The following is a 20,860-nucleotide window of genomic DNA, read 5'->3' on the forward strand; positions in this document are numbered from 1 at the left end:
ATAAAGTGTTTGCTTCCTAAAATCCATTGTGTCACCTTTTCACACCTGTCATTGATTTCTGTTTGCATTAATTACCATCAATTAAAAATCAATTCAGTTAATAAAAATTTATAGATCTTCTATATAGCAGGTATATACTATATTAAAGACACTAAAATGATTTAGTTGGCTTTTCTCCTTTAAGAACCTTATTTTCAGTCCTTTTTTGGGGGGGTGGTTACTGGGAATTGAACTCATGACCTTGTACTTGCCAGGCAGGTGCTATGCTGCTAAGCTATAATCCCCTCCCGTTTTTTCTAATTGCGCTGGCAATCCTATCCAGGACCCCATACATATTAGGCAGTCTCTACCACTGAGCTATGCGTCCTCAATCCCAAGTTTGCTATTTATCAGGCTAAATGGTCTGTGTTCAACCGCTTGAATTAAGTGATTTATAGGTAAGCTTCATAAAAATTATTCTTGGTGTTGTTTCACCATTATTTATTTTGATCATTGGCTGACTAGCTGAAACGATTATACAAACAGTGTTTAAAGCATTTTAGTTAGCCAAAGGGGTTTGTAGCGTTTCTCCAGGGTGCTGCTATGGGGCTTATTCAGTTATGAATGCTGCCTATTAAACCCAAGACTTCCTGCAGTATATCTTGTTGCTTTGTCTTGCATAGTGAGGGTCTTCTTGTCTTCCTAGGAAGTCTATCTGCAGAGTCATCATCTGATGAAAATTTATTTTGTTTCTCCAAAACCCTAAGTGAAGTGTAATTTTTTACTGGGGTAAGCACCCCTTTGGCTTGTGTCTCATAATGCGTAGACTCCTGCATTGACAAGTTTAATTTTAATCTACTAGCATCAACAGTAGCCCAGGGTCCCTGGAGATTGGCTTTATGCAGTAATGTATATTTTTGCTAAATATCGCCTCTGGGCTGGGCTGCTGTGCTTGGGTGAATCTCTAGCTAGAGTGAGTCCAGAAACCACGCAGAATCAAATCCTTGTTTTTCCTAGCTTTTTAATATTGATGCAGTAAATTTCATGAAATAAGTGTTTTTTACTTCATGAAGAACAGAGGAAGAGGATTAAAAGAGGATTAAAAGTGATAGTTTGGTTTTATGGGAGGGATAGTTCTAGATTTGAGGATTCGAATAGACCTGGATATGTGTTCAAGAGTCTACTACTAACCTGACATTTGCTTGTCATTTAACATTTTATATAGTTAGCACTTTCATATAAGCTTGCTATTGACTCCTTTCTTTTCTTTTATCCTTTCTTTCTTTTTTTTTTTTTTTGGTGGAACCGGGGATTGAACTCAGGTCCTTGCGCATGCCAGGGAAGCACTTATTCCACTGAGCCATCTCCCCGGCCCCTATCCTTTCTTTTATGGCTTTGATCCTGCTCTGCCTGCATCAGAGTAATTGTAGTTCTCATTTTATATATAATAAAACTGAGGCTTAGAGAAATTTAGTGATTTCTTCATGGTAACATGGCTAGAAAAATAGCAGGCCACCTTGGCTTCTGACTCTAAAAGCTACTCTTTGTATTGTGTAGTTTTACTTTATAATTCTTTTGAGTTGCAGTCAGCTTTAACTGTAATAATGAATACTGAGAATCTAAATTGCTCTTAAGTTATTTAGACTACTTAGATATATTCTTGATCAGATATTTGATTACAAGAAAGTTAATTTTAGGAGGCCAGCCCCTTAGCTCAGTTCTTTAAGTGGCTGCTTCAACAAAGCAGTCAGGCTCAGGTTGCTGTGGTTCAATCCCCAGAACTCAAGCCAGCCAAACCTGCCCTGAAGGCATTCTGAGCAAAAAAAAAAAAAAAGTTAATTTTAGTTGTACTAAATATAATAATAGCTAAATGTAAATATAGTTTAATAATAGTAATTCTAATAATAACTATAGAAAAAGACAAATGAGGCTTTCCCCCACTTAATAGGTAAGTATACTATTTTATAAAAATTATGATTTATCAACAGATATTTTAAAATTAAAGTACCAAGTAAGCATAAAATTTAACTTACTTGGTACTTTAGATAAGATGTATTTATATTTTCATTAGCGGTTCTTGTTTTTGTTTTTTGAGACAGGGTCTGTTATTATTTTAGGCTGACCTTAAACTTATTTGGTAGCCCCTTTTTATGTCCTTGAACTTGCAGCCTCCTCAGGTGCTTGGATTACAGGAGTGCCTCAATGCCTCACACACCAGTGGTTCCTAATGTAACCTCCTAGTAGAGTTAATAATCAGCACTGTATATTGAAACATGAAAACAATTTTAAAGTATGTAACGGCTGAGTATCTAAGTCAAGAGCATGTTGATCACGATTAGGAACCTCACATATGCACGAATACCTTTTTTGAAGGCTTTGTACTTGTTACATTTTAAAGAAAGAGGGCTGGGGAGGTAGCTCAATAGAATAAGAAAGAATTTCGAGAATTTACTTTTTTTTTTTTAAGAAGTTAAAATGACAACAAAATTAGCACTGCTTACCCTTAGGTGGGAAACCTCGGCTGGGTGCATAGACTGGTAGAGCGCTGCCATCTAGTGGTAGAATGCATCAATTGCAGGGGCAGCCGACCTGCCACCTTCCTTCCTTAGCAGAGAAAGCAAAATAATAGCAAATATCAATCCCCTGAATGGATGCAGATGCACAGCCTTCTTTCATTTTTTTCACCTCTTTTTATTTTCAATTAACATGTCAAAAGTGTATATTTATGAGGTATAGTGATATATATATATATTATCGAATTAGGATAGTGTTTCTATCATTCCTTTGTTTGGAGCCTTTAAGCTCCTTTCTTCTAGTTCTTCATAAAATATATAACAGGTTATTGTGAACTGCATTAATCCTACTGTATTGTAGAACACTGGTAACTGTATCTTGCTACCAATCCCTATTTATCTTCCCGTCTCAATCTCTAGTAATTACTCTTATACATAACTTTTTCTACTTTAAGAGCAACTTAAACTTCTACATATGAGAGATAACATCATTTTGTGTCTGATTTCACTTAATGTTTTTCAATTCAATTTTGCCACAAATGTAGGATTTCACTTTTTTATAGCCAAATAACATTCCATAATATGTTCATATAGTAAATTGAGTATATATCATTATATATTCCATTTATACATATAAATTCCTTTATCTAGCTACATATATTAATTCCATCATGTGTGTGTATGTATCTGAGCTGTGATCAGAAAATCTGATGTCATCCAACAGAAAGGTTTGCAGCTCACTGAACCTTAGTAACAGTGTATTCCAAGTGTCATTTTGTTTGATACAATTGGTTGTGAGCTGTGATTGAAAGAAGGTGTGTTTTAAAGTGTGCCATAAACCACAGATCATGAACAGTACATTAACATATATTTGTATTTCAAACTGCCAAGAAGTTCATCGTATTTTTGATTGTACCTCTGGTATATGTATTACTTTTTTTTTTTTTTTTTGGTCCATTCATCCATTGGTAGGCATCTAGGTCAATTCCATATCTTGCCTCTCTATAATTTGATTTTCCTTTTTTATTTCTTCTGGAGAGAAAAGTCTCGTAGTATTTTCTAAATTTCTTTCCTTTTTTTTTTTTTTTTTTTTTTTTGTATTTTAGGGAAGGATCTACAGGGTGTACAGGGTCTCACTAACAGATTGGACTCATAGTGATCTGCCTGTTTACAGCCTCCCAAGAGCTGGGATTACGGGTGTGCACCACCACATCCAGTCCCAACTGCTGTCTCAGCATGCCCTGGAGGGCGGGGCGGGCATGGAAGGCTAAGTTTCATGTTCTTAAATAGTAATAAATGACATAGCCAAATCATTTAGGGTAGCTTGTAGCTTTCTCTCCCCCCCCCCAATTTAGAAGCCCAAATTAAATGTGTATGTTCATAGCTCTGTTCTGAGCTCTCATAAAGAAAATTGTAGAGTCAGACATAATGGAGCACACTTATAATCCTAACTACTAGGGAAACTCATGTGGAAAGAGCCTAACGTCAGTCTTGGCAACCTTAGCATGCCTGTGTGTCCAAAAAAAAAAAAAGGAAAATAAGCATTTACCATAGCTTTTTATTTACATTCTCATTACCCTCCCAGATGGCTCAATACAAGACTGTAGATATGTGAGTGTAGACATGGACTTGGCTCAGAATGAGGAAAGGAGAATCAGGTACTAGGGGACCTGTGTGGGGGAAGCAGGAAGTCATGACAGTGGCAAGAGGGAGTGCATAGGGTGTGGGAGAGCAGTCATCAGGTGAGATGCTCCTGACAGAAGCACTGCTCCAAGCAGAGAACCAGATGATGTTTGCTGTTATACTGATCACTTAACTGGATTGTAAAAACACGCAGTGTTGAAAAATGACCATTGAAGGGCATACCTTTTTGTCTTGATTTAAAAGGCATGTGCTAAAAAAAAAAAAAATAAATAAAAGGCATGTGTTATTTTTTCCAGTAGCATATATGTAGTCATTGTTTAATAAAAAAATCTAGTTAGTAGACTTTCTTCAGTGTGTTAAAAAAAAAACAAAAACAAAAACAACGAAGTACTGTCTCACTCCTGTTACAGCCTGTAGGGTTATCTGTTACACAGTTATCATTGATTGGAAACTGTCCAGCTTTTTGCTGAGGATTCCATATTCACTAGCTTCTTTATTTTTACTTTTCTTTTTCTCAAAAGTAATATGAAAAACTCAGAATATAATAGCATAAAGGACATATCTCGAGAAACAAGTTTTCTGCCTGGTCCATGCCCACCACTCACTGTCATCAGCTGATGTTATAGCTTGTAGATGTTCATAAGCTTGGTTTTAAGACATTAAATGTTTTTATTTTTACTTATTTAAGAATTGTTGACATAATAAAGTAAATGAAAGTCTGTGCTGTAATTTTTAAATGTCTTTTAGTAGATACAAGATTAAATTATAAAGCTGGCTGACTTATAGATACTCTACTTAAAATAGAAAAATAGGACACAGAACATTTCCTCGGGCAGGCAGGCATTACATTTTCCTTCCAAGTTCTTTGAGAGGAAGTGCTGCCCTCTAGAAATGAAACTTCCTTCTACATTATTGTGCTCCCTCAGCGTGCTCCAGGCCTTCTCTGCCCAGTGAGTTGAGTGCCTTCCCTCTCATGCGCACCCATTGTCAGCTTTTCCTTTCTCTCCCATGCCTGAAGTAACCAACTTTTTTTTTGCCTCAGCTAAGCATGTGTAAGGACTAGCCTTTTCCTAATTCCCCTTCTCGTTGGCTTCTGTGTTTAACAGTGTTAGTTGAGGAATTTTCCTTGCATTTTTATTGACTTAGATGGATAGCAGGTTTTGTTGTCACATCCCAAGTCTGCTGCTAATTAGTTATATGGCTAGACAAATTGCTGTGCTGTTTGTATCCTTATTAAAATAGAGCCCATGCTTGTTAGAGACTTACTGTAAAGGTTAAATTATTAACAATGCTGGCGTAGTAGAAATAGCCCAGATATCTGCCAGTAGATGAACGAATAAGTAAAATGTGATGTTTTAGTGAGGCTTCTATAACAGATACAAGAATCAACTTATAAGGAGAAAAAGTTTATTTATTTATTTTTTTTGGCGGAACCAGGGATTGAACTCAGATCCTTGCGTTTGCCAGTCAAGTGCTTATCCTACTGAGCCATCTCCCCAGCCCCGAAAAAGTTTATTTTGGCTCACTGTTTTGGAGGTTTCAGTTGGTAGCTGGTTGGCCCTAGTCTCTTTGGGCCAGTGGTAAAAGCACTGGAGAAAGGAGACCAGGAGGAAGGAAGGGGTTCTGGCATAGCGTTAAGACCAGCAGATTTCTACAGGCTCTGCCTCTTAAAGGTGCCACCACCTCCCACCAGTGTCATGCTGTCATGCTAAGTAAGCTTGTTAACACATGATTTTGTGTGTGTGTGTGTGTGTGTGTGTGTGTGTGTGTGTGTGTGTTCCAGATCCAGACATTAGTAGGGATATATCTACATATGGAATGTTTTCCAGCTTTAAAAGAAAAATGAGATTCTCATGTACACTAAAACATAAACCAGCTTTGAAGACATTGTATTACATGGAATACGCAGATACAAGAAGATGAATGTTGTATCTAGATCGGGCAGATTCATAGACAGAAAGTATAGTAGAGGTTACCAGAGGCTGGGAGGTAGGGAAAGTGGGGAGGGGGTTACTGCCTAGTGGTTGTAGTGTTTCTGCATGGGATACTGAAGTAGTTTGGGAAATAAATAGTGGTGCTGATAGTTGTACATTATAACTATAGTACACTGAACTGTACTCCTAAAAATGGTTAAAATGAAAAGTTATGTATATTAAAAAAAATCAGAAGCCATTTAATTGTCCACTTAGTTTTTATTTATTTTGAGATACGGTCTCACTGCAGTCTAGGCTGGCCTCAAACTCATTTTTTTTTTTTTTTTTTAATGTACTTAGTACAGGGTCTTACTACACAGATCAGACTTGTAGTGATCCTGTTTTCAGCCTCCCAAGTGCTGGGATTACAGGTGTTGCCACCATGCCCAGTCTCAGTCGCTGTCTTAGTGTGCCCTGGGGTGGGACCAGCACAACATGTGGTGTGGGGGATCGAATCCCAATCCCTGTGCTTGCCTAAGCAGGCACTTTAGTCCGCTAAGCTATGTGGCCGGCCCTGAGGCTGGCTCATACTCATGATTCACCTCATCTTCTAGCTTTGGGACTGGGCATGTGCCACCATGCTTGCTGAATTGTTCATTTTAATACACATAAAGCCTAGCTTGTGCCCTGTATATGGTGAGTACCTAATAAATGATAATTGTAGTGGTGGAAAGATCAGTGTTCCCTGAGCATTTCAGTGTGATTGCACTTTATATTAGAACAGTGTTTAATGACTAAAATGAAAACTGTTCATTTCAGCTTTATCTCTAATGAGTTATTAGTTTTCTCATGTCTCATTTCTGTACCTCAGAGTTATTGATTTAGGAGTCATGACACCCTGCGATAAGATACTGAAAGCAGCTCTTGACCACAAAGCAGGTACTGTGTAACTGTCCTTGGCCATTTCATTCAGTCTCTTCCCTAAGAATCTGTGCACACCAGTTAGTAGTGAAGCTCAGCCCACTTGGGGTCTGACAGGCATTCCTCCTGCCCAGTGCCAGCTCCTGTGTGGTGCTGCTGTGTGGGCCTTTGCACGGAGGGTGGGCAAGGTGCATGAGTGACCATATGTAGGCTCTACCTTTATACCCAGTGGTTTTCTGTGTGTAGTTGTCTTTTGATGTTTTTTTGAACACTGATTATTTGAGTGTGGGATATCATAAACTAAAGGTACCTTTAGTTGTATTGCTCCCTAAAGTTGTAATAAATTCATTATTGCAATTTAAAGTTATAAATCTTACTATCAAAAGTAAACAATTATTTAAAACCCCTCCCTGATAGAAAAGATGTCTCAGAATTACATTTCATGTAAGGTTTGTGTCATTATTACAAAATTTTAAAAATGTGTCTTCATACTTCTTTTTCTCACATTCTCCTTCTGTCTTTTTTTTTTTTTTTTGTACTATTTCTTAATAATAGATATAATTGGCCTGTCAGGACTCATTACTCCTTCCCTGGATGAAATGATTTTTGTTGCTAAGGAAATGGAAAGATTAGCCATAAAGATTCCACTGTTGATTGGAGGAGCAACCACTTCAAGGTAAGTCTTACCAGTGAATCTGTGCTCACTTTACTTACTCACCTTTGCATTCATTATGAGATGAGGTATCGCTGTGCTGCCCAGGCTGGCCTTGGACTCCTGGGTTCAAGTGATGCTTCTGCCTCAGTTCCCTGAGTAGCTGGTGTTATAGACATGTACTACTGCACCAGGATTTTTGTGTTTTTTCTTAAATGCTAGGGTTTACAGTGATAAAACCTGCTTTGGCTTGTTTTGTGCGAGTGTGTGTGTGTGTGTGTGTGTGTGTGTGTGTCTGTCTGTCTGTCTGTCCATGTGCCCTTATGCTTATTGACTTCTTTATGTGGTCTTTCTGGTGCTCACTTGGGCGAGAGTCAGACCACTTTCGAGGCATACGTAGGAAACTTCTGATTCTCCACCCTTGCCTTTTCTGGGCTTCCTTTAGCTTGCAGCTAACTTTTTCTTAATCTACTCACCTGACATTCAATTCCTGAGAACTGTAATAAGCTTTTACCACTCTTGAAATGAGACTAAGTGGGAAAATGGTGTTTTTAGCACAAAGATGGTCTGCTCTGTCTTGAACCAGGAGTCTAAGAACTACAAATTTTCTCAAAGAAGTTCTGACCTTGTAATACTTTAGAAACAGAAAATCTATCTAGCTAAAATAAACTAAATGATCATTTTGGGGAGTTGTTCTTTAATCTTGAGTAAAAGATGCAAAGAAAAAAGTTCACATATTGTCACATGGCCATTGCTTGGTTGGTCAGGTCTTTTTTCTGGGATTATGATCATGGTGATTTTGTGAGAAATGTTAATTATAGGTGTTAGACTTTCTATGTAACATTTTTTGTAGGGTACATTGTTTACTTTGATAAAGAACCAGTATCAAGCTGGAGTGTTGAATCTGGTGGTCCCATACTGAGCAGTTCATTTTTCTTGTGTAAAAGTACAGTAGTGGTCTTAAGTACTCCTGAGTTCCTTGGAGAGATTTATTTTAAGGAATTCATTTTTGTGATTTTGGGGATTGGCAGGTCTGAAATGTGCAGGCTGGAGCTAGGCAAGAGTTAATGTTCTAGTCTTGAGTTGGAAGACAGTCTGCAGGCAGAATTCCTTTTTCCTTGTTGAGAAGGGAGGGACTTGGTCTTTTTTCCTAAGGCCTGTTGATCAATCAACCCACATTTGGAAGATAAGCTGCATTACTCAAAGTTTGCTGATTAAAAGCTACATCTAAAACAGTACTTTCATAGCAATGTTTGTATTGTGATTTGGCCAAAACTGAGGACCATGGCTGAGCCAAATTTACACATTTATAATCTGAATGGATCATTTTCACAAATAGCTACAGTGTTCTGTATATTTTATCCAATAATTGCTTTTTATATGTGAAAGAGTCCATAGTTGAGTGTTGCTGCTCACATTAGAAAACTCAGTTTTTCATAAAAGCCTTGACTGCGTCGCAGGTTGTTCTCAGTTAATAACTGGATTTCTTGATGAGCATGATTTTGGTTAATTCATAACCAACAGTAATGATAAGAGGCTCTTTGGACTATTGTCAGAATGGAAGACCTTTAAAAGTAATATTTGAGCCAGGCATAGTACCATAATCTTGTAATCCCAGCTACACAGGCTAAAGCAGAACAATCATGCTTGAGTCTAGCCTAGATAACTAACTCAGTGAGACAGGTCTCAAAAGTTTTAAAAAGGCTAGCGATACAGATCAGCGGTAGAGCGCTTAACTGCTGTATTCTGTGCAAGGCCCTGGGTTTAATCCCTAGTGCTGGAAAAAACCAAAACCATACAAACAAAACCCACTGGACCACAGTTGTAAAATGGAATATTGAAAAGGGTAGCTATGTTACAATATATTATGGGTTATGTAAATTTGATTGTGGCTTCAGAATTAGAATTTTTTTATAGAGTAAGATGCTATACTCAAAAATTCAAGATAAATTTGCCACTTATGCAGTTTATTTTTTAAATTGTATTGGTATAGGGTCTCTATGCGGCTTGGAATTGTAGTTTTCAGCATCCCCAGTGCTGGGATTACAGGTGTACACCACCACACCTGGATTCATTGGCCAGTTCAGTGTGTCCAGGGGCGGGGCTGGAGCAGCATGTGGTGCCGGTGAACCCTGGTCCCCATGCTTGCCTAAGCAGGTGCTTAGTCCACTGAGTTATCTTTCAGGCCCTTACTTATGCATATTTTTTAAAAAAATAATTTTATTGAGAAATAGCAGTGGGACAGTTTCAAAACCAGTTAGGACAGCTTCAGTAATTAATATACTGCATATTGTTGTCTTCATAGTAGTTATTCATAGTACAAGATACAGACATGATATCTTGTCTGCAAACACTATTAGTACAAGTCTTTCTATTCATCGAATTAAGAGAAAGTAGATATATATCTATCCTCACTATTTTGAATATACAGATACAAAATGGTCCTTCATTTGTATCCCCTTTTTTGTTTAGTTTTGTCAGAGATGGGTATTCCATTGTCATTTAAATATTGTAGGTGTGTGAATCCAGCAAAATATTCCAAACTTATGCGTATTTGAACTTGACCAAATTGTCCATTGTAAGACTCTCCAGATTAAAGAAAAAATATTCAGAAGCAACCTAACTACCTCGTCAAATGTATCATTGACAAAATTAGAGTCACCCATGATTCTTAATAGTCACTACCTGGTATATCAAACAAGACTTAGTAATGGGAAGGCACATCCTCCAGGTACTACAAGATACCTGTTTTCATCATTTGTAAAACTGAAGTTAGAAACCTGGATCTCTTGACCTCGGAAGATGCCTTCTTTTATCATAAATAGGCAAATAGATTCTTCTAACTTTGTATGTCTTTTGTAATTTCTTTGGATTGCAGTTTTAATTTTTGTGATCTGATTTCTAAGTCTGTAATGTAGATAGATGGTTTTTTACAAGAAACTAGCGGAAATCTTACTGTGTTATCTATACACCATGTCAAGGGCATTCACTATAGCAGAATTTTCTGAGTGTGTGTATTTTTCCATAATTGCTATAAAGTAAAGCATTAAATCATGTATGTGTTTTTATTTTTCTGTTTCCATTGCCCATAGGAAAGCTTAGAATTTAGGCCTGTGTGTAGAACTTTACCAGATGAATTTATATGTGGCTCTCACTTATGATTCCATCTTAATTTTCCCTTTCTTTCATCTTTCTCATCAAATTTTAAACATTGATCACGCTGTAAAAGACCTTAAAATTAAATCCAGGGTAGGGTATGATACGAACACTTAGAGTTCCTTTCTTACTCAGAGGCTTTTTAAAAAGTCTTGTGAGTTTAACACATCATGAATGTTTGGCAAGTATGGGAGGGGAACAGTGAGATCTCCATGTCCACGAGTGACTCGGCAGGGGCAGCGTTTGGGATTCACTGCTCTTGGTGTGCAGGAGGGGTGGAGAGAGCCCCATGTTCTGCTTCTTTTCAGGCTTGAGTAACTTGCGTAAGTAGAAGCCTAGAAGGAAGTACATAGGATCAGTGACATAAGGAAAGCAGAAGCACTCTCAGCTGCTAGGGAAGCTCAAATTTAATGCTTCTGGTTATCAAGCTTAATGTGGTGGTGCTGTTTTGAAGGCAGCAACTTCTTTAAAATTTTTGAGGCAGCTACTTCTTTAAAACTTTCTACTTTTTGAAAATCATCCTCCTTACAAAAAACTCAAGATGTCATCTTACTTTTCTCATTGCTGATGCAAACTACCCAAAACCCAAAGTTAAAGAAGGAAATGTTTATTTCATTTCATAGTTTACAGAGGTTTTGGTTCATATTAGCTGGATCCACGGCAGGGTAGCGTGGCAGAGGGATGGAGAAACTGTTCTTTTTGTCCTATATTCTATGGAGGCTACCAGACACCCAGGGTGGGGCACCCTTAGTCCTATCATCACAGCTGAGTCAATCCCAGCCTCACATCCTTAATCTCAACACCATACACTCTAAATCCAGGTACCTCTAAAAAACCTCACCTATGACCACAAGAGACTCTTGGGGGACATTTGCTTATTCATTTGTTTTAATTTTATGTTTTTGGTTCAGGGTCTCATTGTGCAGCTTGGACTTGTAGTGATCCTCCTGTTTCAATCTCCACACAATGAGGTTACAGGCGTGTGCCACCACTCCCCATGGCCGTCTCAGCATGCCTTGGGGGCGGGCTGACATGGCCTGTGGTACTAGAGATTGAACCCAGGTCCTTGTGCTTGCCTAGGCAGATGCTTTTATGTTGAGCTAACTCCATGGCCTTGGGAAGACGTCTAGATACAAACCATTACAGTCCTTGAGCACACAGCAGGATAAGTATAATGCACACTCAGGAGGCACTGGAGTTCATTTCACTGCTCCAGCCGCCCCGCCCCCATTTGGTCCCCACCAGCTGCTGGAGTGGTTCTCCTGTAGTCCTGAGCTCATGCTTCTTGTTCACAAATGGAGCTCCTCTTAGAAAGTGTGTCCTGTCTTGTTATGAATGTGTTTTTAGAGCTTCTTAGAGAGTATAGGTATGGGAATGTGGTGTTGGGGATTGAATCCAAGGTCTTCCCATTGAGCTACATTCCCAGTCTTTTTAAAAATTTTGAATCAGGTTCCTAGTATGTGGCTAAGTTGCTCAGGCAGGGCTTGAAGTTGCAGTCCTCCTGCCTTAGCCTACCAGAATACTAGGATTAAGTTTGGTGCCCTTTAGCTTTTAAAAGATTAGTTGAGTAATCTACACTCACTGGAGTGGCTCAGATGATGGAGAAAGGAAAAGTGTAAAGTAAAATCTAGTCTCTCCCTTCCCAACTTTAGCCCTACCACTTGATGAGCATCTCTCTGTGGTTTTCTGTGCAGAATTTTTGGATGTTATATTGGTTGGTTGGGCAGTTTGAGGGTGGTGTGTTTGTTTTTTAAAATGGAATTGCAGGGGTCGGGGAAATGGCTCAGTAGAATAAGTGCTTCCCTGGCAAGTACAAGGGCCTGAGTTCAATCCCTCGTTCCACCAAAAAAAAAAAAAAATAAATAAATAAATAAATAAAATAAAATGAAATAAAATGGAATTGCATTAAACTTAAGTGTCCTGCTACCTGGTTTATTTCTCATGTAGTAGCATATTCTGGATAATATTCCAAAGAAAATCCACTTTAATTGAGGGAAAGAACATGAAAATACCAAATTTACAGAAGTGCACTGCTACTTTGGAGAGAAGGGATGAGCAGAAACACTGGAAGTCCTGTGGTGAGAACTGCTACTGCGTTTCAGAACAGATTGGGCCAATCCATGCATCTTCTGTCTTTGGGTCTCATTTCAGCAGTGTAGGAGGGTTAATGTGTGTTTCAGTTCTCACTTTGATTTGGTTCATTCTGTAATAAAATACTAGAGAAGTAGCCTGTGATGATGGTATAAATATCCAGTAACCAGATGGCATTTTTTTTTTTTTTTTGCATGTTAGTTAATTAGGTAATTTTAAGAATTAATGAATTATTTCAGAACTAAAGATTATTCTCAGTACAAACATTTTCAAGTTTGGAAATAAGGATTTGGAGTTGAGTCAATCTTAATGTAAAATATTTTGTTGCTTTTACCTCTTTTATTTGTGTTAAATTTTGGGTCTGCGGCTCCTTTGTACAAGTAGGAGGTGGCGTTGGGGGAAGGGGTGTTGATGTCTCCCACAGGAGGGAGCAGCAGCCAGGCAGCATGTCTTTTATTCTCTGCTTGGCTTCTGGTCCGCCAGGTCCCCTGCTGCCTGCTCCCCCCGTCTGGAGGAGGGAAAGTGAGCGAGGAGAGATGGCCTGGGATGGTTCTTCTCAGTCCACAGGCTGCTGCTGAGCGCATGGTCTGGTTCCTTGTTGACAGAGGGCCGGGGACTAAGTCCTTCTCATTTTATCACAGGCTTCGTTGTAGCCTGAGTCTATCAATTCATGTTGTTTCACCTTGCTTTCCCCATCTTGGGATCGGTAAAAAGTCATTCTCCTTTCACGGTTTTGTAAGGGAAATTTGAAATTCAGTGTTTATAGATGAGCAAGGTGAAATCTTTTTCTGGAAAACACTAGAAACACACCCCATCTAATGGTTCTGAACATGAGTTGTGTAGCAGTTGTCACTACTGATGGATGTGCTTTTCTTCCTGACCTTTCTTTCCAGAACCCACACAGCAGTTAAAATAGCTCCAAGATACAGTGCACCTGTAATCCATGTCTTGGATGCATCCAAGAGTGTGGTGGTGGTGAGTATGAGCCTTTCCATTTTATTTCAGAATAAAGGAGAGAAAAAGGAAGCATTGATAGCTAAGGGTGTCACCCAAGATCTATTTATTCTTCTGAGAGACATCAAAAAGCCTGGGGCTTATGGTGTGCCACCACAGCACCTGCCCCGTCGGAAGGAGATCCTGTAAGCATTCTGGTGCATTCAAGGACATTTATAGACCAAGAAGTAGAGGGGGCTGGCATCATAGTAATCTCACCTTGAACCTTCCCAATACATATTTGTGCAGTTTGCAGTTGTGACTAGATGTTTCCTTGACCACTACCAGAGTTAAGCGGACTGTGGATTTAAAAAGTGACCTAGGTAGAAGAACACCTGAGTACGGGCCAGTTGACCCAACCTAAAGGCAGAAAAACAGTACTAGGTATATAAACCCAAAGCAATAGCTTCTGTTTGTAGTGAACACAATACACAATTTGCTTCTAGCCCTGCTTTCTTTTTTCAGTGAAGTCTAATATCTAATCTTACTATCAGGTACTTTATTCTGGATAATATACAACAGCTAGGGAGATATCTGAGAGATTATGTAGCCCTTTGGCTTCCAGTTTTGAGGTGCAGAATTCTTGTCTTTAAGTGACATTTCACCTGGAAACTGGGTGTGGTTGAGAAAAGCTGAACTGGCCCTTCTATCCTTTATCCTGCTTGTTTTCATCAGAAATGCCCAGTCTGAGAACCACCAATGTACTCATATATTAGAGGACAGGAAATCTACTCAGGGGGACCTGATAATCAGTGAGATTTAAGTGACATTGTACAGCTTCCTCTAGGGTCTCCACATTTTCTAAACAATCTTCCAAAGGAGTTCTTTCAGATCTATGAATTTATTTTCATGGAACTTAACATGTATAACTTGTCACTGAAAATGTATAGTCGTATTGAACTAAGTGCTTCACATGGGTTACATGTTCATGATGGGGCCATAGTGCATGTGTCTTGCTGCTGGGCGGCTTGAATTATCAGTAGTATGTGCATGATTGTCCCATTGCATTGCTTGTTAGTTTATTAGTAAAAGGCATATAAAAGTGATTAGATCCATTTGTAGCACAAGTGGTACAAAGCCACCTGATGGGATAGTTGTACATGTTGCACTGGAGGGTTTCAAGCCAATGGGAACATGTTAATTGTTAGACTGACCTCAGAAGGTAGGTGCCTTTATTATCCTCATTTTAGAGATGAGGACATAAGAAAAACAAACGGGCTACTGACTGCTGAGAGCATATATCTATCATTTGACAAGTTTGAGATTTGAACATAAGGACTCTTACTCTATGCTAAATTAAACTTGTTTCCATTCATATTTAAAAAGTTTTTAAAAGGATAAAATTAAGCTGCAGTCATAAAGTTTCTACTTAAAATTTTTCAGTTGACATAGATTAATATTCAAATAAACTACATTTCTACAATTCCGAAACAATGTTTTTATTTTTGGATTGTTTTTCATTGGCCCTTACATCAGGTCCATGGTTGAGTGACTAGTGGGCCCCCTTTAAAGTTCTGTTGCTATTTACATATGCTGTGAATGTCCCTGAGCATTTTCTATTTGGAGCCAAGCCTGGGTGGGTATTGCCCAGTGTATTGTTCCCTACACAGGTAGAGAAAGGGTTTGGCCCTCAGTTCTACGTTTGGAAGAGCGTAGGGCCCTTTTCTTTTTTCTGTCCTGCAGGGCCCAGCAGCCTGGGCCTTGCTGGGAGCCAGGCAGGGGACAAAGTTTGGTACTGCAGTATAGTGCTGTACTTAGCTAGTCTTACATACAAAGAAATTACACAAAGAAAAAAAAGAAAGAAATAGCAACATTTGTAACTTAGACATGTCTAGTGATAGTTTGGGTACCTATTGTTGGTACTTTCTGGGATCATTGTCTCAGGGTCTTTTGCCCTAAGTAATGAACATGGGATAGGACCATGCTTTAGCAACTGTCTGACATTCTTGGAAGAGTCTAAAGAGGTACAGCAGATACTTAGTGGCTGGAGACTAGTCTGATGATTTCCCTTGCTTTGTTTCCTTTTTAAATAAAATACAAAGTGTCAATATTTAGTTTTTAAAATTATAAACATGTCAATATATTCCCTTTTGTGCAGCAGTTGACATGAAAAATTACATAGGAAGGAATACAAAAGCAGTGTCTTGGTAGTTGGTGGATCACAACTCTCAAGGGCCTGTGCTCTAGTAAGGAAGATAAACATGGTTACTAGACAGGTTCTAAAGTAATCAGATTCTAAGAGCCTGAAGTCAGTGATGAGAGGTGAACAGAGTATCTTGGAAACATTGAAGAGGGTATCAATCCAGTGTCTTAAGTTCTTCAAGACCACTGTCAGGTTCCTTGAGTCACAAGAAGGACTCACAGATCTCAGAACCATTTTATACTTAAAAATCACAGTTAATTATTTTGAAAATATGCAGCTTAAAATCAGCAATGGCAAAAGATGTAGGGTGGAATCTGGAGTGATAAACAGAGGCTTCTAGTGTGTCTCTCCGTGGAGTCATATGACAGTACTGTTATTCCACAGTGGTGTGTGTCAGTAAACAAGGTATTGCCGACCAGGAAGCTTGCTTGATCCTTGGATCTGGTTTTTATTGGGAAGTGGTTATTGGCATAAAACCTACAGGTCTTGCATTAGCAGCCCAGTCTTCAACCCTTCCAAGGTCTAAAAGATAAAGCCTGAGCCAAAGCCCCCCCATGTAAGTGACATGTTAGTATAAATTCTCTGGATGGCCCAAGAACCCTGAGATAATTGATTATCAGATGGGCTATTCCATGGGATATTTCTAGGAACCAGTTCTGGACCAGGCCTTTCTTTGGCATATGCAGGGTATGGCATCCAAGTCCACCAAGTTTGCCCTGTACGGCCCACCATGCAAGAGGTAGCAGATCAGCAAAGTGACAAGAGACACTGTTAGAGAACTTTGAACTTTATCTTGCATTTCAGTGTTCTCAACTATTAGATGAAAATCTAAAGGATGAGTACTTTGAGGAAATCATGGAGGAATATGAAGATCTTAGACAGGACCATTATGAGTCTCTTAAGGTAAGTGACAGAAATAGGTCCTCACTCATTTGGGCAATGAAGTGATCTTACAGTTTTTTGGGGCTTTTTAATTTTTTTGAAAAATGTTATTTCTTTGGTATAAGGTGTCATTATGTAGCTCAGACTTGTAGTGATCCTTCTGTCCCAGCCTCCCCAGTGCTGGGACTACAGGCATGCACCACCATGCCCAATTTCGGTGGCCAGCACAGCATGCCTGGGGTTCTAGGGTGGCACCGCATGCAGTACTGGGGATTGAACTCGGGACCTTGTATTTGCCGGACAGATGCTTAGACTGCCAAGCTATCTCACCAGCCAGATCATAGTTTTTAATATGACTTTATTTACCATTTTGGGGCAGGTAAAGGCCTGAGATCCATTCAGAGAAATTTATTTTCTAGTTCAAATCGTATTTCTTTAGTGTTTAAGTTCACAATAACTTTTGACTAGATTGCAATTAATTTTATATATTTGGCCAAACATGTACTGTGTCCCTCCTAGATGTTAGGTGCTATGCTAGAAAACATGAAAACATGAGCTCAGACTTAGCAGGAAAATGATAAGGTATTGAAGACAGTTCTCACTGAGGGTGTGGTGGAGGAAGACATACAGCCACCCTGGCTGTGCAGCAGCCCTGTGTCAGGGTCCGTCTGTAGGTTCTGGAACTCCATGATCATTTAAAGTTATGGAGATAATTCTTCCTAGGCTCTTGTAGGAAGGCTTAAGGAGCTGTTAGGGATGTGAAATCAGAGAACACACAGCACGAAGAAAAGATGCTATTGGTTGTTAGATGCTGGAGAGCCCCAGATGCCTCAGGTGCCTTTTCTCTTACCTCCTTAGGTGTGTACACAGCTGTCAAGTCCTGAGTTCTGTGGTTGGGTCCTTAGGTGGTTGGTGACAGCCAGCAGCTCCAGCCCTCAGACTGTCTGACAGCATCAGCATGCTCATTCACTGTTAGGCCTGCAGAGTTGACCTTTGAGTGACATCTATAGCTAGTGGGCACTTATGATACTTCACTATCTCTGGTGCCAGTGGAAAGCATATATGGGATAAAAAGCATATGGGATGCTTTTATGATAAGGATTTTATTAATAGGATTTTTTAAAAAGAAGATTCTACGCTATCTCTCTTGGTTATATTTTCATAGTAGAGGAGGAAGTGCTAAGAGTTTATGACTAAATAGATTTTTTTCCTCAACAGGAGAGGAAATACATACCCTTAAGTCAAGCCAGAAAAAATGGTTTCCACATTGATTGGCTGTCTGAACCTCCCCCAGGTCTGTGTGGCTTTTGTCTGGAGACAGACTGGGTGTGATCACTGTTGGTGCTGCTGTGATGTTTGCAGTTACATGACTACAGAATGAACCAGCAGCTAGGACCTTTGATCCGTGTATAATAAGTGGCCCTGATAACTGACAAGCAAGTAACTGGGAATCATTTAAGGAAAACCTGTATCAGATGCTGCCCTGGGATGAGCCCACCCTAGCTCACTGAGTCCTTCAAACATCTCTGTAATGATTGTGGGTATTTTCTCCACTTTAATTTATGGAAATAGTCTCAGGTAATAACTGGATAGGCTGCTGGGATTTACCTCGGATTTGTCTTACAACCTGTACTCCTTCTCCCGCACTGTATCTGAGTGGGCCTCCTTCAGCTTATTCTGGTTCTCAGTAGAAGCTGTGGTATAGAAAATACCTTTCCAAGCTAGACATGGTGGTGCACGCCCATCATCTCAGCACTGTGGAGACCAAAGCAGGAGGATAGCCATGACTTTGAGGTCAGCCTGGACTACGCAGTGAGAGCCTGTCTCAAAAAGCTGAAAAAACAAAATACAACCTTTGCTTGAAAACACTGCAACAAAGCCAGGCTCTTATTCACCTTATTATCTCTATTCTTAGATCCTTCATTTTTCATCTCCTTTGGTTTCTTCCTTTTTGTGTTTCTAGCTGCCTTTTTGCCTAGCATAGGTGTTCATGAGGGAATAAAATATGTAAGATATTTTGGCAGGCTTAGAGAGGTACAAATGCAAAACTGAGGGTGAGCTGGGGATATATTGATTAAATCCGTATTTCCAAGGTAATGTCTCCAGTCTGCTTTCACTTCTCATGATATCTGTGTTCTGCACATACTTGGCAGAGTTGAGAAGATTAAATTGGAAATGTAGGTGTGAACAGTTCTAATTTCACACCTACTTCATTTAGTGTGGATAGTGGAGCGTACCAGATTGAGGGCCCTGGGAGGCCATCCCAGCTTGGCTTCTGACTTATTAGGTAACCTTGAATTGAATGCCTTGCATCCACGTTGAAGGATGGATGAAAAGGGGATTATTTAAGGAAAATTTTGGGATAAAAGAAAATATGTGAAAATTCTTAAACATAAATCACTGTGTAGTCCATGCTGTGATTACTTACTCTTCATTTATTTTGTTTTTGTTTGCTCTTTAATGCAGTCTGTGTTTCCCAGGCTGATTTTGAACTTGTGATCCTCCTACTTCAACCTCTTGAGTTGCTGGGGTTATAGGCTTATTCTGTCATGTCTAGCTTGCTCTCCATCTTTCACTGTGCAGTGGGACTAATAGCACTTGGGCAAGCTTGTCTTTGACCTAGTTAAGCAACCAAAGCGTACATTGCTAGAAATAGTCCTGTAAAGGCACATAGTGCCCAGTGTAGACACTTTCCAAGCAGCCATTTTAACTCCAGCATGCAGTTACTGTGTAGTTTGGACCTGCTGTTGTCTAAGGGATGTCTAGCCCCATCAAATGTTTTGAGGACAGCCTTGTCTTGAGGAGCTACAGGAAGTGGGTAGAGGAAGAAAGGAGGGTATTCCCTTAAGGCTTTAGGTAGTGGAGCCCAAAGCAGCTCTTGGACCCAGGGTTTCAAGCTGGGTCAAGGTAGTGTCTGTCCTCCATCACCCCACCTCCCTGGCAAGAGAACATTCTACTCATGAGCCTCTTGGTAGTTTCTTTTCAGTTTCTCTCCTGAGGAAACTATATAGGCTTTTTTAAAAAACCAAGCGAACTGATTTAATATAACGTTTACAAAGAAGAAAGCGTCCTCTGAGGTAGGAGGATGAACAGGAACAGATAGGGAAGAGTCCCTGTGCACAGTGTGAGAAGACAGAGATCCTGGGCTCAGGTTGGAGTGGCTCCTGCGGCTCTCCTCTGCACTTAACTTACACTTTTCCTGTCACAGGAGTGCAGGTGTCCTGAGACTACTGTGTTCTCCCAGAGCACTTATATTTGGTAGAGCACAAAGTCCTCTGATTTCTTAGTCACTCCCACAGCCCCACGGGTCATCTAGCCCCTGAAATTTTGCTCCATTGGCACTTGGGTTAGGGCAGTACCTGATACTGCTCTTACTATTCCAGAAAGCCTGGCAGTGGCAGTCTTATGTGAGGTGTTCAGTATTACTTAAATTATGTGTTCAGACTCATAAGGTGTAAATAACATAATGAACATCTAAAGAAAAACAGGCCACTACCTACTTTAAAAAAACAACAACAAAAAAAGCAGTAGTACATACATGGCAGTAGTCCCCTGTGTGTGTCTTCCTTGTTGAAGTAATCACAGCACTACATTTGGGGTTTCGTTTCCATGCCTGTCCTTAAACTTTGGGCATATGTGTCAGTGGATGATGCAAATTTTAGTTTCATGTCCATAAAATTTGCATAATTCCTGAATCCCTGAATATCTTTGATTAGGGGCTTTTAATTTATATTTTTATATTGCTATTATTTGTACAAGTGGAGGCCATCCGGGGTAGGGAAGGAAGGTTGAAGGAAAGAGTTTCCAAGGTGGTATAGTCAGACAACTATATGGGAATAATAGTCTTATTTAAGATTCAGCTCAGAATCACTCCTTCACAATGATTTAAGGCTCCTCTCTTTGTAAGACATCTACCAGTGACAGGAGCAAGGCGCAGGGCAGGAGGCAGCAAAGCAGCGAGGAGGCCTTTCAG

The 20,860-nt window shown here is 39.6% G+C and overlaps 1 protein-coding gene across 2 annotated transcripts in view; it reads left to right on the forward strand.

Moving 5' to 3' along the window:
- Positions 1-20,860, forward strand: part of Mtr (5-methyltetrahydrofolate-homocysteine methyltransferase) — a 110,659-nt gene that overhangs the window by 81,139 nt on the left and 8,660 nt on the right. For both annotated transcript variants that reach the window (XM_004640845.3, XM_012516818.2), the window contains 5 exons: positions 6,921-6,988; positions 7,526-7,646; positions 13,763-13,844; positions 16,810-16,908; positions 18,106-18,181. In XM_004640845.3, the coding sequence (XP_004640902.2) occupies positions 6,921-6,988; positions 7,526-7,646; positions 13,763-13,844; positions 16,810-16,908; positions 18,106-18,181 (446 nt within the window). The remainder of the gene's footprint in view (positions 1-6,920; positions 6,989-7,525; positions 7,647-13,762; positions 13,845-16,809; positions 16,909-18,105; positions 18,182-20,860) is intronic.

This window comes from Octodon degus, unplaced genomic scaffold (assembly GCF_000260255.1).
Source record: "Octodon degus isolate 3935 unplaced genomic scaffold, OctDeg1.0 scaffold00127, whole genome shotgun sequence".
Taxonomy (NCBI): domain Eukaryota; kingdom Metazoa; phylum Chordata; class Mammalia; order Rodentia; family Octodontidae; genus Octodon; species Octodon degus.